This window comes from Nicotiana tomentosiformis, chromosome 11 (assembly GCF_000390325.3).
Source record: "Nicotiana tomentosiformis chromosome 11, ASM39032v3, whole genome shotgun sequence".
NCBI classification, from domain to species: Eukaryota; Viridiplantae; Streptophyta; class Magnoliopsida; order Solanales; family Solanaceae; genus Nicotiana; species Nicotiana tomentosiformis.
The window spans coordinates 12539154-12557349 of NC_090822.1; the positions used below are offsets into that span (position 1 = coordinate 12539154).

General features: G+C 34.6%; 1 protein-coding gene and 1 pseudogene across 1 annotated transcript; one reads left to right on the top strand and one right to left on the bottom strand.

Annotated features, from left to right (window-relative positions):
* Window positions 1–6543: 6543 nt before the first annotated feature.
* Window positions 6544–9187, top strand: LOC104086933 (nod factor hydrolase protein 1-like). The gene is made up of 2 exons (XM_009591293.4): window positions 6544–7703; window positions 8847–9187. Exons 1-2 carry the CDS (start codon window positions 6596–6598, stop codon window positions 8870–8872), a joined length of 1134 nt encoding a protein of 377 aa, XP_009589588.1. The 5' UTR covers window positions 6544–6595; the 3' UTR covers window positions 8873–9187.
* Window positions 8928–12095, bottom strand: LOC108943503 (class V chitinase CHIT5-like; annotated as a pseudogene).
* Between the last annotated feature and the right edge of the window lie 6101 nt (window positions 12096–18196).

Here is an 18196-nt window from a genome sequence, read left to right on the forward strand (position 1 = left end):
AGCATGAATTACTTGTGTAAATTATATTCCTTGATTAATTAATATTAATTGATATATATATGAAAATATTGTGAATTGTTAGATAAAGTCATTAAAGGATGAAAATCTCATATGCTTGATTTATATATATATATATATATATGTGAATTGTTAGATAAAGATATTAAAGGATGGAAATCTCATATGCTTGATTTTCTGTTTAAATCAATTAATTGTTAAAAAAAATTGTTCTCCTCCCGAATTTATCTCATAATAAATATACTCTCCTTCCGGAGGTACATAAGAAAGTGTCCTCCTTTCTTGTGAAGCGGGCCGAACGCCTCGGCAGGATAGATGCATCTATGGATCGCGCCGCACGTCCCTCGGCAGTGTACACGACACTCTTGATCGGGTTGTACGTTCTCGGCAGAAATCGTGCTTAATAATAATAATTACACGATACTTTAATAGTTTACTTCAGCTTGCGAAGCTAACTGATAAATTGAAAAATCCTTGAAATTTAATGAATTATTATTCTTGCTTGTTAAGGAATTAAATTGTTATTCCTGTAGATGAGATTTAATTGATAAATTGAAAATTTAATGAAATTGAATTGGAGCTTGTAAAGTTATTTGATAAATTGGAAGTTTTATTGAAATTGCATGATTTAATTAATAAATTAAAAAATTATTGCATTTGAAGGATTTTTATTATTTTCTGCTAAGTGAATAAAATTATTGTTAACTCTGTGAATCAGGCTGATTTGAATAATTATAATTTATTTCAATTATTATTATTGACCCATAGTGAGTGTCAAAGTCGGTTATCTCGTCTCTACCACTTCGAGATTCGGCTTGATACTTACTGGGTATACGTTATTTTCGTACTCATACTGCACTTGCTGCACATTTTATTGTGCAGGTACATATATGTATAGCGGCCTTGTGGGCACAAAGGTATGGTTAATAATTGTGGGGACGTAGGTGAGCTGCATTCTATATTACGATCCGCAGCTAACAAAGTCTCCTTTAGAGTTATTATATTTTCCTGTCTAATTTGTATTCTGGACAGATGCTGTATTTTATTTTAAATTTCCTAGTAAATGTTCATGCACTTGTGACACCGGGTTTTGGGAATGGTTGTGAATTGTTTAGAAATTTAGTTGCTAAAAATATTTATCATTTACTCTATGAGTTTTATCTTTACTATTTCATTGAAGAAATTTTTATTTCAAAAATACTAAAAATGTGTAATTAAGTTATTCGAATTATGGTTGGCTTGCCTGACAGTGGTGTCCGGCGCCATCACGGCCTTAATAGATTTTGGGTCGTGACAATGTCATTGGTCGCGTACGTGTGATACGCCAAAAAAATATATTTTGTTATGCCTTATAAAAGGTTATTAAATACAAAATTAAAGCAAGAAATAATTTTACTTATGATGATTTTGACCATGACAATTTATTATGATATAATTTTCTCTGTGAAGGAGACATTTACCATATGAATGGTGTGACAAAAGATCTTGTAATACAAAAGTTCTTAAGAGCTCTGGAAAAATTAATTTGTTACTATCCGGATGAATAAAATTATTCACGATATTGATATTGTGAAGTCTCAAAAGAAACTTTTTGAGTTTCAAATGTATAAGTCAAAGTGGTTGGCATATTGAGACTATAAATGAAAGGAATATTGAATATCTTCATATTTCTATAATCATAACGGGTAAATATGAAAGGTTACCTGATTTTCTTTCTATTTGTACTACACAAATATAAGCATGATGATGTAATCATATGTCACAAGTAAACTTGAGGTTTACTAAAATAAATATTAGTTGGCATGACCGGTTGACCATCCCGGTTCAATTATGATGCGAAATATTAATTGAGAATTACATTGGCATATATTGAAGAAATAGAAGATTCTTCAAGAATTCTCTTGTGCTGCTTATTCTCATGATATACCAGTTAAGGTTGGGATTGAATCCCATAATTTCTGGAACAAATAAAAGGTGATAAATATATGGGCCCATTCATTTACCATATGGACCGTTTACTATTATATGATTTTAATAGATGCATCTATTCTATGGTCACATGTGCATTTGTTATCAACTTGCAGTTTGACTTTTGCAAGATTGATTGCTCAAATTATTAGAGCACAGTTCCAGAATATAAATTATGATGATTTATCTTGATAATATTGGTTTAAATCCAAGTTGGTTTAGCATAAACTGTATGCCTTCAATTATAGCTAAACTGTTGGTTATGAGAACCAAACTGCCAAAATAAAATTTGGTATGTAATGTATTATTTAATATACAATGGCACTTGTACGCATCTAGCCAAGTTATGATAAGTTCTCCTTATCACAATCGGTTCAGGGTCAGGAACCAAATAATTTCCATCTAGAAATATGAATGTGCTATATGATTTAATTTTTCCACCACAATGCACAAAGATGGATCCCCAAACAAGGCTAGGGATATGTGTTGGTGATCCCAACAATAGGGGGATAAAATGGGCAGCTGAAAAAGTAATGCATGTAATAAATTATTATGAGTACATCCAGATCCCTGTACGAGAAAATGTGAACTTGAAATTCAAGTGATAATTCATTTGCAAAATATTATTAGGCGTATTTGCTGACCCAAAGCTAAATGTCATATTCCAGCTTCTAATGCTCCAAATAAAATAAAGTTCATAATGAATATAGTCTATGGCATGCATGAAGCATAATAGACTAATCAGTTCCAAGGATAAAACTCCTTGAAGAAGGAGAGGAGCAAATGTTCAAGATGGTCATAATAAGGAGGCAAGTGCTCTAGAAGAGCACCATGACATAGCACTTCATAAGACCTCATGAGAGAGACTCAGGTACCTGAAAATAATGAGATAAAAGAGATCTTAATAAGTTATGTCTTTATTGGGTAATAATATAACCGATATAAGATGACCGTTGACGATGTTGTTAATATAATGTAGCGCTCAATTTTATTAATATTGATGAGGATCTTGAGCTCAAATCTGTCATAAAATTTGGACAGATAAATGATTGGCCAAATGAAAAATACGCAATAAAATTGATTTCACTTGAAAAATATGAAGTTGGACGGATAGTCTCAACACCTGAAAGTATAAAGCTAGTGGAGGTATAAATGTGTTCTTGTGTGAAAAAAAGGTCAAGTCGATAGACATAAAGACGACTTGTGTCACAAAAAGATTTGTAAATATCCTGGCATTGCTTATATAGAGACATGTTCTCCTATGGTGGATGTAGTCATTTCAGGTTTTAATCTAGCAATACATGAAAAACTTGATATGCATATAATGGAAATCATTGAAAGATTTAAATTGTTCTTAAGCATATTAAGGTTTCCAAGAAATTTATTAAATAAAGCTTCAAAAATCCTTATACGGATTGAAACAATCAGGGCGCATGTGCTATAATCTCCTGAGTGAGTACCTGTTGAAAGAAGGGTATAAGAATGATTCAATTTATCCTTGTGTCTTTATAAAAATATTTGGATCTGAATTTATTATAATCGTCGTGTATGTTGATAATTTAAATATCATTTGAACTCCTTGGGAGCTTCCTAAAGCAGTAGACTGTTTAAAGAAATAATTTAAAATGAAAGATCTTGGAAAGATAAAATTTTGTCTTGGTCTACAAATTGAGTATATGAAAGATGGAATTTTTGTCCATCAATCAGCATACACTAAAAAGATTTTAAAGCGATTTTATATGGATAAAGCACATCCATTGAGTACCCCGATGGTTGTGAGATCACTCGATATAAATAAAGATCCCTTCCGACCTCATGAAAATAATGAAGAGCTTGTTGGTCCTGAAGTACCATATCTTAGTGCAATTGGTGCACTAATGTATCTTGCTAACACTACATGGCCTGACATAACTTTTTCAGTTAATGTCTTAGCAAGATATAGCTTTGCTCCTACAAGGAGACATTAGAATGGAATCAAACACATATTGCGGTATCTAAAAGGGACTACCGATATGGGCTTATTTTATGGCAATGATTGCGATCCTGATCTTGTTGGTTATGAGGTGATCGACTAAACAATTAATCGTGGCTACTTCATCTAATCTTGCTGAGATAATTGCTATTCATGAAGCAAGTTGAGAATGTGTATGGTTGAGGTCTATAATACATCTTATTAGATACAAATGTTGTTTGAAGTATGACAAACTACCCACAATTTTGTATGAAGACAATGCAGCATGCATATCCCAATTGAATGGAGGATTCATAAAAGGAGTAGAATAAAGCACATTTTACCAAAGTTATTTTTCACACACGATCTTCAAAAGAATGGTGATATCAATGTGCAACAGATTCGTTCATGTGATAATATAGTTGATTTATTCACCATATCTCTACCGACGTCAACCTTCAATAAACTAGTATACAAGATTGGGATACGAAGGCTCAAGGATGTGAATTGATGCTCTCATCAGGGGGAGCTAATACACGTTATACTCTCATTCCCTTACAAGGTTTTGTCCTACTGGGTTTTCCTTGCAAGGTTTTTAACGAGGCAACCAAAAGACTTATTCCTAAACATGTGTACTCTTTTTTCTTCACTAAGATTTTTTTTCCATAGGTTTTTTTTAAAAAAAAGTTTTAACGAGACACGTTATCTATGGACATCCAAGGGGGAATGTTACAAGAAAAATAAAATTATGGTGGATATCTACTCTTCCTCCATGATTTTCTCAAATGCTTAATGACATATTTAAGGACATATTTCTATGTTTAATGACATATTCAATAACATATTTTTTTTCACGTTTCATGCATATATAAAGGTCTTGTAATAGATAGGAAAAAACACACAATTGAAGAAGAAATAAGAATCTCTCCTCTCTTTCTCTTTATATCTCTTAACTTATTTTTTCTTGTTTTATATTGTTACTCTAAGCTATATTTTATAACAAAAAAGAATTAGTTCTCATTCAAGATTTTAATTTTCAAGAATATTCCATACGTATATAAACTGTTTAATCCATGACTAAGTCATTGCTGAAATTTGGTGCTCTTGTGGTCCATATCCATTATGATTTATGTGTCCTTTAATTGCTCCGTACCTGGCCATTTACTTCATGGGGCATGTTCATTGAGGTGAGAAGGGTCAACCCCACTACAATTTAAAAAATTATTTACTTATTACTCTCTCCCGTCCATTTTATTTATTGCGGTTACCAAAAATAATTGAAGAGGAGGCTTAAAACGAAAACAAAAAATATTTTTGTGTGTTTTATAGGTCGTGCGTTCGAGTCGTGTAATTAGTCACTAATACTTGCATCAGAGTAGGTTGTCTATATCTCACTTGTTGGGGTGCGACTTTCTTCGGACCCTGCGTGAATGTGAGATGTTTCGTGCACCGGACTACCTTTTTGTGGTTGCTGGTCCAAAATATTTGTCATTTTAAAAAATCAAGATAGAGTGAATTTCTTTTCCGTATTTTTATAAATGTGGAGAGAGATTAATATGGTGAAAGTAAAAGTAGCATTAAATCGAGATTAAAGAATAAATAAGGATAATTTAGTTAAATTATTCTTGTATTTAGTATTTGCTTAAGGAATGAGAGCTTTGTAGCAACGGTAAAATTGTATCCGTGTGACCTATAGGTCACACGTCTGAGCCATTTAACAACCATTGATGCTTGCATCAAGGTAGGTAGCCTATAACATACCTCTTGGGATGCCGCCCTCTTCTGGACCCTTCGTGAATGCGGAATACTTCGTGTATTGGGATACATTTCTTTTTGCCGTAGTATTTTCTTAAGGGGCACGCAAATGACAAACATGACAAGTAATATGAACCCGAGTGAGTAAGTTTTGTGTGTTATTATGTAAAGAGTTTTATATTATCAATATATTTTATTATTAATGTCAGTTAAATTACTATAATTATGCCTGAATCCTAAGGGAATCGAGTTAAAAGTAGTGGCGCAAGATCCAAAGATCAAGTGATATCTCAATATATTCCATTAAATATTAAAATGCATCTTCTACGTTCATTAGATAACATAAGCTTGTTTTAATCTTAATAAGACTTTTTCTCTGCTGGTTCATGTTATATTAAATGATCCTCTTACGTTGAATTAGTCAGAAGGCACAACTCCATTAAGTAGTGGGACAATAGCCATAACCAACCAGTCAAAAATATCAACCTATTATAGTACCAATTCCTTAAGGTAATCTTAAACTCCATCCACACATAAAAAGTCATATTATTCATCTCATGGGTCCAAATAGAAACAGCCAATTCCTTAATACCAAAAAAGTAATCAAAAAGGTATTATCACTTTTAGCCCGCGCCAAAAATTATTACATTCGATAGTTAAAAAAATGTATAAAATTTATATAATTTTTGTATATAACATACATAATGTATATATATACAAAAAATATACAAAAATATTTCGGCTATTATTTTGGGAGCAGCTATAAAAGTGTTTATTTTTCAAAAAAAGAAGAAGAGAGAACAATCCCAAGTTTGAACTTTATCAAGGCTCCATTTATCTATAAATAGAGATCAAAACTAAGGAGCCATATAGTAGTATTGTCTTGTTCAATATCAAAAAACCATGGCTAGTCCTAAAACTCATGTTCTTTTCAGTTTTGTGATCTTATGTTTTGCCTTATCTTGTGCTATGGCACACCCTCCATCTAAAGGAGTCAAAGGAGCATATTATCCTTCTTGGGCATTTTCAACTTTTCCACCATCATCTATAGATACTTCTTTTTTCACTCATGTCTACTATGCTTTTCTTGTTCCAAACAACACCACATTTAAATTCGTTATCGACGACGAAACGTCCACTCTCCTCTTCAACTTCACCTCCACCCTCCGATCGAAAAGACCGGCCGTTAAGACGCTTTTTTCGGTCGGTGGAGGGGGCGAAGGACCAGCTAGATTTTCACGCATGGCGTCAACAACTGCCTCTCGTTTGACTTTTATAAAATCTAGCATAGAAGTAGCTAGAAAGTATAATTTTGATGGAATTGATCTTGATTGGGAATTTCCTCAAAACAAAAAAGACATGGAAAATTTGGCTATTTTATTAGACCAATGGAGGGTTGAGGTAAAAAAAGAATCTTGGACAACAAAAAGGAAACCCCTTTTGATCACAGCAGCTGTGTACTTCTCTGTTGATTTTTTTTTATCTGGTGAATTCAGATCATACCCTGTACCTTCACTTAACAAGAATTTAGATTGGATTAACTTAATGTGCTACGATTATCGCGGATCATGGGACACTTCTGCCACGGGTGCACCAGCTGCATTATTCGACACGAAAAGTAACATTAGTACAAGTTATGGACTAAGGTCATGGATTAAAGCCGGGGCAATAAGAAGTAAATTAATTATGGGATTGCCATTATATGGTAGGACATGGAAATTAAAAGATCCTAATGTACATGGAATTGGTGCACCAGGAATTGGTGTTGGTCCTGGAGATGAAGGGACAATGACATATAGGGAAGTAGAGAAATTTAATGAAGAAAATAATGCTAAGGTTGTATTTGATATTGCAACAGTTTCTACATATTCTGTGGCTGGGAATTCTTGGATTGGATATGATGATACTAGATCTGTTTCAATGAAGATAGGATATGCTCAAGCTCAAAGACTTCGGGGATACTTCTTTTGGGCTGTTGCTGGTGATCTTGATTGGAAAATCTCCAGAACAGGTAATTTGCTTACACTTATTTTTGTAAAGAATTTAACTTATATACGCTGGTAGTGTCATATGTCCTGTCTTTTCACCTTATATACGCTGGTAGTGTCATATGTCCTGTCTTTTCACCTTAGTAGTCCTCTGCCTACTTAGTGTTTCTAAACTAGTCCAACTTCATATCTTTCCGGCGTAAACTGTCAAGATCTTTTACTTTAACTTGTTACAACACGTCCCTTCGGGATGGCCAGTTGATTTGGAGGGCAATTATCCATACGGATGACCTGAGATTGATCCTTCTCAATGCCTTCTGGGTGGAGCCTGTCACACATAGCTTGCCTAGTGCGGTTTACATCCCTGTGTAGTTTGCAGGCTACTACATAGTGGGGGTTTACCCAGTGCCGCACAAAGTGTTCATTCAAAGGGCAGAGGCTGTAGCGGCTGCGGGTTTTTATGGGTTCCAAAAAACAAAAATTGTTACAACACATACGTGGATATAGGATATCTATAACATGGGTTCACTACTAAAAACAAAGAGAAATATGTACTTAGCGGGAATTGATCCCTCTTCCTTTGGATAAATAACTCAATATTCAACTAAGTGCAACATACAACCTTTCTGGAGCATGGGGGCCAACAAATAATATTAGATCGTTTCTAGGAAATATGTACATAAAATACCTAGTTTGCTGGAAAGACCATGGGTTCAAGTACACCATACTTTAGGCCTAAATCCGGCCCCGTTACAACATTTACTCTACTTTCAAGCTATCTTATCATACTTGCTATGGATATTACCAGTTTTTATAGGTATTATATATAACTAATGGGATTAATTGCCTGAAAAATAAGACAGGTCGCCTGCTCATACAAGTTAAAATATGTGATAAGTGCAAAAATTCTTTATAATGTCGGTGTATATATATTAAATCCTTCTAGCAAAGATCATGTGGTCTTCTTGCTTCATATATCTTTATAGGAGTCAAACATATATTAAGATTTTGATTAAGCAAAATTAATTAAATTGCTGATTAAGAAGAAATGTTTGAGAATTAAGTGGGAAGAAAGATCTTGCATATAGATTGTTCCTAAGTTGAGATTGATTATATTTCTTAGTTTTTACAGAGAATTGTTTTTTCTTCTTTTTCTTATTATGCAGCTAAACAGTTGTGGATTGCTTCATAAGAGATGAAGGGAAGAAGGCTTTCTTCCTTTGCCAACTCTACCAGCTATTGTTATATATATATATAACAATATAAATCGTGATTCTCAAAATTTCTTGGAACTGAATTGATATATGAATGAAAGTGTAATAAAGCTGAGTAGTTTGTTTATGTTGTAGCATCTGTACTATGTACCTTCAGCTAATAAAATTTGTAAGTGTAGAAGAATACAAACTTTAGCTTAGAACTTTTGGACTTATATTATGGATAAGTCCTAATAGAAATTGTACTCTAGTTCAACTATTGTTACAATTTACATTCTGAAATTTCAGTTTTCTGTTGGTTTTGATCCATAACTTTCAGTATATTGCAGCTTCCACTGCCTGCAAAAGCTTGTGATTCCTAACAGAAAAATTAAATTTTCCAAACAGAAAGAAAACCAGAAATGCATCAAATACAAACCATAATTCTCAGCAATAATCCAAATGTGAAGTGTAAATAGAAATGAAGGGTATATCAAATAAACTCAATAAACGATCCAATGATCGATGCCTAATCCTGCACGCGCAACTGCATCTCAGATTTCGTCATCCCATGCCATAGAAGCTGAAATCATTGTACACAATCATTAATTCAGTTTCAAATGTTCATACTATAAATAGTAGTATAAATTTGAAAAAGAGGACATATATGTCTAAGTATTTAAGTTCGTAAAGTTGTCTCCTTGTGACCTATAGGTCATGGATTCGAGCTGTGGAAGCAGTCACTAATGATTGCATTAGGGTAGGCTGTCTACATCGCCCGTTTGGGTGGGGGACTTCCCGACCCTGCATGAATGCGGGATGCCTTATACACCGGACTGTCCTTTTTTTATTTAATTTCGTAAAAGAATTTATAGCATTAAAAAAAGGGACAACCCGATGCACTAACCTCCCGCTATGCACGGGGTCCGGGGAAGGGCCGGACCATATGGGTCTGTTGTACGCAACCTTACCCTGCATTTCTGCAAGAGGCTGTTTCCACGGCTCAAACCCGTAACCTTCTGGTCACATGTCGACAACTTTATCGGTTAGTATCATTTAACCTATTATAGGAGGTATTTTTATAAGTTTAGCATTTAATTACTTGCCATAAAGATTTAACTGTAATTACCTTATAAGTGTCCTAATTGTGAATTAGACCGTAAGTGCATAAAACTTAAACTGAATGTCTAAAAGTGGAAGAACTTTAGGAATTTTACCTGCTCTAGAAAGAGTCCAGTTGCTGTCATAGCCAAGTGCCCAGAAAAAGTAACCACCAATTCCCTGAGTCTTAGCATACTTAATCTTGGCTTTGATGGAATTAATATCATCATATCCAATCCAATTTGTTCCAGCATATGAATATGTTGAAACTGTTTCATTATTATATACTATAGTGGCATTGTTTTCTGAATTGAATGTTACTATATTATTATATGACATTTCTCCTTGAGTTCCAGGACCAATTCCTACTGCAGAAGCTCCAATTCTATGATCATTTGGATCCTTCAATTTCCATGTCTTTCCGAATAAGGGAATTCCCATTACTAGCTTTGTTGAAGGAACCCCATTTTGTTTCCAGGCTGAAATTCCATAACTGGTGCTAATATTGCTAGACTTATCGTATAACAAGGCCGGAGCACCAGTCACTGAAGTATCCCACGAGCCCTTGTAATTGTAGCACATGGGGTTCAAGAAATCAAGATAGTTTTTTAGAGCTTCTCTAGGATAAAATGTACCTGATAAGAGAGGATCAGGAGAGAAGGAAACAGCGGCAGATAGGATGAGTGGAGGTCTAGAGGAAGTTAATGACTCTATGCTGATGGCGAGACGCCATTCTTTTAATAGTAATGCTAGATTGTGCATGTTTTCTGATTTGGTTGGGAATTCTCAATCAAGATCAAGGCCATCAAAGCCACACTTTCGGGCTACATCGATCGTTGATTTGATGAATGCAGCGCGATTATCGTGGCAACTCATCATACTGGGGAGAATCGGAGAACCTGTATCTCCTCCTATCGACAACATGGTCTTTCTTGCAGGGCTCTTAGAATGGATTGTAGCCGTGAAGTTAATCATTGATTGCTCGTCAGCTTGGCTGACGTTCAACTGGAATGATGTATTATCAGGCACAGCAAACGCGTAGAAAATGTGGGTGAAATATTCAGTAGGGATGCTTGATGAAGGAACCGTTTCAGCTAGCCATGAAAGCCAGTATGCACCTTTGATGCCAGAAGCAGCAGGCGTAGGTCCTGGTGCGGGAACAGGTATACCATGATATGGAACTGGGGCAGGAACTGGAGGCATGGATAGTGGAATAGGAGCTGGAGCTGGAGGCATGATTGGTGGACTAGAGACGGGAATTGAAGGCATAGATGGTGAAGGTGGAGTAGAGTAGGGAACCGAAGGCGCGGATGGTGGACAGGAAGCTGGAACCGGAGGCATAGATGGTGAAATAGAGGGAGGTATTAGAGGCATGTAAGGTGGAATAGTGCCTGGAAATGGAGGCAGGGATGGTACAGGGAAAATTGGAATGAAAAGTGGGGACGGTGGACTAGTGCTTGGGAATGGAGGCATTGATGGTACAGGGAAACCTGGAATTACAGGCGAGGACGGTGAACTAGGCGAGCCTGGATATGTAGGCACGATTGGTACAGGGAAGCTTGGAATTACAGGCGAGGACGGTAAACTAGACGAGCCTGGAATTGTAGGCACGGATGGTACTGGGAAGCCCGGAACTAGGGGCGTGGATGGTGAACTAGGCGATCCTGGAAATGTAGGCACGATTGGTACATGAAAACCTGGAATTACAGGCGAGGACGGTGAGCTAGGTGAGCCTGGAAATGTAGGCACGATTGGTACAGGGAAGCCTGGAATTACAGGCGAGGACGGAGAACTAGGCAAGCCTGGAATCACAGGCACGGATGGTACAGGAAAGCCTGGAGCTAGAGGCGTGGACGGTGGACTAGTGCTTGGAAATGGAGGCAAGGATGGTATATGAAACTCGGGAGCGAAAGGCAGTGGAAATACAGGGAGTGGACCAGACAAGGGCGAAGGAGACACTGAAACAGGAGCTGAAACATAACGAGATGCAAAACACACTTGGAATTTAGCACCAGCTACAAGAAAAATAACCAAAAAAGTTGACAAGATTTTAGGAATAGCCATCTTTTATTAACTAGTCACTCTTTCTTCACCAGCAACAACATAAAATGAGATATATATATAACTAAAGCAAGATTGGAAAATAAGAATAGGAAATGCTATCTTTGGTTGGTTGCCAAAGTACAAATATTTTTCTTGAATATAACTACATTGTCTGTTTGTATTTTCTTATGATATTTACGTAAATGTAACAATGTTAAACTTCTGATTGTATCGATATCTCTATGTAAAATAAAAGTTTATTCGAATTTGATTTTGGATCCTTACACGTCGATGTAAAATTCTGCAAACATAAGTTTATTCTAATTTGATTTTGGATAATCCTAGGCCTGCTTTATCATGGTTGGTAGTAATTTTTCAATTCATTCTCAAAGCTCGAAAGTCAAACCCGAGACCTCGACTTAAGAGCGAAAAAAAATCCATTTCTTTTGTTTTTACTTTCACATTCATGTCCAGATAATTAAAGGGATAAAACCTCATTAAATAGTAACAATATCCAAAAATAAAGGGATTAAACCTCATTAACTAGTAATAATAACAAGATAATTAAAGGGATGAAACCTCATTAAATAGTAATTGATCATTAACTCTATATAAACTAACCTGATGTTTCATCTTCTGATTATCAAAAAATCCCTTTTTTGAGGATAAACAAATAAGATGGAACATTCTTTGCCTTTGTTTAAAGTTCTGTTTCTCCTAATGTTGTTTTTCATGGGCAATTCAGGTATTTTAGTCTTTTCGTCTTCAAATAATAAATCAATCAATCAACTATGTCTCAATTCAAATTTTGATGATTTTGAATCCTTTATATCAATTCCGCTCTCTTCGAATTCATGCACTATTCAAAATAACATCAATTTAGTTTTCTTTTTATCTTTAATGCAATAATATTTAGTCACATAAACTTCTATGGTTTATTTTAGGCTACAAGCCAGTATTTTAAAAGGCTTTTTGGGGACTCCCTCGAGGCTCGCCTCGGGCGGGGCACTATCAAAACGCCTTGAGACTCATGTGTGGGGCTTAGTTTTGTGAGGCTTACACTCCTAAACGCCCGACTGTGCGCCCTAAACACGCCTAACGATCAAGACTCGCCCAACAGTTCCTATGCAAATCATGTGTTGAATTCACTAATTTGCATTGTTGACTCTCAAAATTCTTTAATAAATGGATGATTAAAGTTCTTTTTATCTATAGGAATATAAAAATTGTGAATAACACAAATAACAAACTATAGTATTGCATATTTACTAATTGAGAACATCATGAATGTGAATATCATTTAAATATTTCTTCTAAAAATAGATAACCAAAATTTATATCTTTACTTAATAGATCTTCACGTCGTAGTTCTATGTCTCTCAAAATTATCATATATTTCTTATTTTACTAGTTAAAAATTATTTTATATTTACTCATGAAGGAGTAATATTTTAAATTACAGCGTTGATAAAATTATTTAGTATTTACTTTTAAAGGGGTCAAATATGCAGTTTGATAATATTTTTCAAGAAATTATAATTTTAATTATTTGAAAGTAAAGAGTTTGTAGTTAATTTATATTTTATAGTAACTTTAACAATATTATATTATTTATACTTCTAAAACATGCTAAATATTTTATTTCATATGAGTTTCTTTAATTCTTTTTAGTTTTCTTGAACTTATAATGTATCGTTTATATTTTTATTGTGTTATAATGCTATATTATTCATTCATAAATTAAAAAATTAAAGATCCGTGGGGCTTACGCCCTATGTTTCGAGGCTTTTGCCTCTCCCCATATAAAGTAAAACGTCTCGTCTCACGCTCTCGCCTTTTAAAACAGTGCTACAAGCTTCAACAGTCTTCCTTTATTTTTTAAACTTTGTGTTTAGTCAAACACATTCATATATTATTAGGACGGAGAGAGTATATTAATTTCATAAAAATAAAGTTTGAAAATAATAAAAAAGAAACAAAAAGGACGAAGATCTTTTTTATATATTATTTATTTCATATTATTTTATTTTATTTTATTGGTTATTACAGAGGCAAAGATTTGTGTTGAATTAAGCCATAAATTTAAGGGGGTGTGTCTAAACTGGGACAAGTGTAACGATGCCTGCAAAAGCGAGGGTTTCCTTCTTGGAAAGTGCACTCTCTATGGCTTCCACGCCATTGCTACTGCCAAAAGCCATGTTTTCCCAATTATAATTATCATCTTCCTTAATCAATTTTTCTTTTTCTTTTTTATTAATGTTTATGAGGCTTAAACTAAATACTTAGCCTCTAATTAACCTAATGTATCCTTTGATGTTCAATTATACAATAGTATTTGGGAATTTTTTATATTACATTTTACTCCCTTTATCTCTTCGACGTACACCACTTGAGCCGGAGTGTGTCCACCCCTATTTTTTTTTTTCTTTTATTAGAATTAGAATTAAAAAGGTAATAGGGGTGGAGCCATTGCTTTAGTGATATCACGTGACACCGTTTTGTTAAATTTTTTTAAAATATAGATATATAGATAATAAGCAAAATAAAAATATTGAAAATAAATTACGAGCCGGTAGGTATTGGTACAACGTACAGGGCATTGTTGAACCAATAACATAGTTATATGCAAGAAGGAATTTAACTCAAATGAAACAAACAAATAAGTTACTACTGCAAATTAAAATCTATGTGAAAACAAACATTGTTCCCTGATTTCCTTGAGAGTTCTTTTTTTCTTTATCCACTCGGTATTTGATTTGGGACTCGAAATCAAAACCTCTAGATAACAAATTTAGGAGGCAAACATTAGCCGATTTAGCCCATAATTAGGACCCGTTTGGCCATAAAAAAATTTAACTATTTTTGAAAAAATATCACTTTTTTCGAAATCAATATTTGGCCATAAAGTTTTCAATTTTCACTTGAAGATAAATTTTGGAATTTTTCGAAAATTAAAAAAACTCAAAAAAGTTGTTTTCAAAATTCACTCCAGATCATTCACAAAAATCTAAAAACAACCCAAAATTGTATTCATATCCAAACACAACTCTAATTTTTAAATATTATTTTTACTTAAAAAATATTTTACAATTTTCCGGAATTTTAAGATTCTTATGTCCATACGCCCACTTAATTTTCTCACCCACTTTAGCCGCCACTTAATCACCATCGCCGCTTTATTCGGTGTGATTGGTGTATGTTCATCTAAGCTTTAACTTTTATTAAAGTTCAGTTGATATTAATCCTTAGTTTTCACCTTTCTGAATTAGATAAAGAGACAAAATAATTCCTTAATTTGTGATTATGATTCCTGCATTGTATGCTTAGAAACTGATTGGGAGTGGAATTCATGTTTATCATTACAGATTTATATATTGTTAGGTGAACTAAAGTGAAAAAAATATTTTTAAAAACTTGAAAACTCACACATGAGTTTTGTGATTTGTTAAATTTTTTAACTAATGTTTGTTGGGATGTTATTTTGAAGTTGTGGTTAAATTTTAAAGTTATTAGGTAAAGATTTGAGCTATTTAGTGATATCTTTGACCAACAATAACAACAATCCAGTATAATCTCACTAGTAAGGTTGGGGGAGAGTAGTATGTACGACTTTACCCCTACCCTGGGATAGAGAGCAGAGGCGGAGCTACAGTAGTGGGTGTGGGTTCGGGCGAACCCAGTGACTTTTTCCGGAACCCTATATTTGTATTGAAATATTTACTAAATTTATATAAATATATACTGCCGAATCCAGTAACAAAAGGGGTCTTGGTTCAATGGTAAGGGTTGTGGGTTCGTTGGAAAAGATGGGGGTTCTATTCCCCTTGGAAGCAATATTTTATTTTAAAATTTAGAAACTCAAACTCACAATCTCTTGGTTAGAAGTGAAGGGTGCTTACTAATAGAGTAACTCACTCTTATCAACCACTCTTGTTAGTGATATCTTTGACCAATGATGAAATTTCGTGGGTTGGCGTTCATAGGAGAATAAATTCATTTTTTGTATAAGCTTGTATAATATTATATAAATGTATATATAAGCACTTCTTATAACTTTTATACAAGGTTGACAGATTATTTATAGCATGTGTATAATACTCCCTCCGTTTCAATTTTTATGAATATATTTGATCGGGCACAGAGTTTAAGAATAGAGAGACTTTTGAACCTGTGCTGTAAAAAAAGACACATATATTTTATGTGGCTATAAATCATTGCATAAAGATAAATTATTTTCAAATATAGAAAGAGGTCATTCTTTTTTACACGGACTAAAAAAATAAGTTCACACAAATTAAAACAGATATTATAAATATTGGTGCGAAAAAAAGAAAAAAGAAAAAGTTAAATTGGCTATGAGGCTATAAACATAAAAATATAGCTACATAGGTGCAATGTGTTGTTTGGCTGTTTATTTGTGCAAATATCCCAAAAGAAAAAAGTGAAAAACAGAAGAAACCAGATTGTAACCCCAAAAGAAAGTGAAATGAAATTGATCCATCCAAATTAAAGAGAATATGCAGATAACTAAATAGATGAAACCTCGTTAAAATAGTGTCACGGCCCCAATTCACCCTCTGTAAGATGTCGTGATGGCACCTAATCTCTAATATTAGGTAATTCTAATAATTTGCAGAATATCATAATATAAAACTGAAGCCCAATTCTCAACACGTGAAATAAATATAAAATTGCAAATTCATATTTACAACTCCCAAAACCCGGTGGAAACAAGTCACAAGCTTCTAAGAGCAAATACTAGGCGTCTCTATACATCAGAGTCTAAAGAAAATAAGGAAAAACAACATAGTAAGGATAGTAAGGGGCACTCCTGAGGTACCGTCTCGTAGTCCCAAATGTAAATATGCAAGACAGGGGGGGATCTCCCGAGTTACCGCCTCGTAGTCCCAAAGTAAATATGCAAGACAGGGGGATCTCCCGAGTAAATGCCTCATAGTCCCAAAGTAAATATGCAGTACGTGGGGATCTCCGGGAGGAGAGGGTCTCCTGAGTAAACGCTTCGTAGTCCAAAAGTAAATATGCAGTACAGGGGGATCTCCCGAGTAACCGCTTCGTACTCCCAAAGTAAATATGCAGTACAGGGGGATCTCCCGAGTAACCACCTCGTAGTCCCAAAGTAAATATCAGGTAATCGAAGGAAACACAAAATTTTCAGCAAGAATCTTATTGTTAAAGATTTAATTCAAATCAAGGTAAGCAGGTAATTCAACTAAACATGTAGCACAAATTGCAAGTAAGAGATAAGGCACGTGGACATGCGATACTATGCTAAACATGATCACTATATATGCTAAGGCAACTCAGTTAATGTATTTTAAAAGAAGACAACTCAGTTAAGGAAATTCAAAAGATGACAAATCAGCAAGAACCAAATTTTTCCATAATCAGCCCGTGTACGCACTCGTCACCTCACGTACACGGCGCTCACATATCACAAATTGTTACAACAATACCAAATCCTAATAGAATTTCACCCACACAAGATTAAACAAGTCACTTACCTCAAATCTCGCTCAATCAATCGAGAAGGATGCATTTCTCTTGATTTTCCGACTCTGAATGGCCCAAATCTAATCAAAAGCAATTACATCTCATGAATAAAACTACAAGGAACTAATTTAAATCATAAATTTATGACTTTAGCAACGAATCGAAAAAACCGCACCAAAAAGTCAACCCGCGCCCACATCACGGAATCGGGTGAAAGTCACAAATTACGAACACCCATTCGACCACGAGTCCAACCATACCATAATTACCAATATCCGACATCAACTCGACCCTTAAATCCTCAAATCAAACTCTCCAAATCCCTAGCCTCAAACTCCCAAATTCTACCTTAAATACACACTAACTAGGTGGAAAAATAAACGAGGAAGCAAGATTATTGATCAAAAATAAGTACAAGGGACTTATCTCAAGAAATCCCTTGAAAATGCTCTCAAGAAATCGCCAAACCGAGCTCAAAATGTTTAAAATGAGCAAAAATCGCGAGACCTTGTATTTAAGTGTTCTGTCCAGCATTTCCGCTTTTACGGACACTTAGCCGCATCTGCGACGTCGCAGAAGCGACAACATACCCGCATTTGCGGTTCTCTCACTCCTGGGGGTCGACTCTTCCGCACCAGCGGCACTTCCGCTTCTGCGGGTGCGCATCT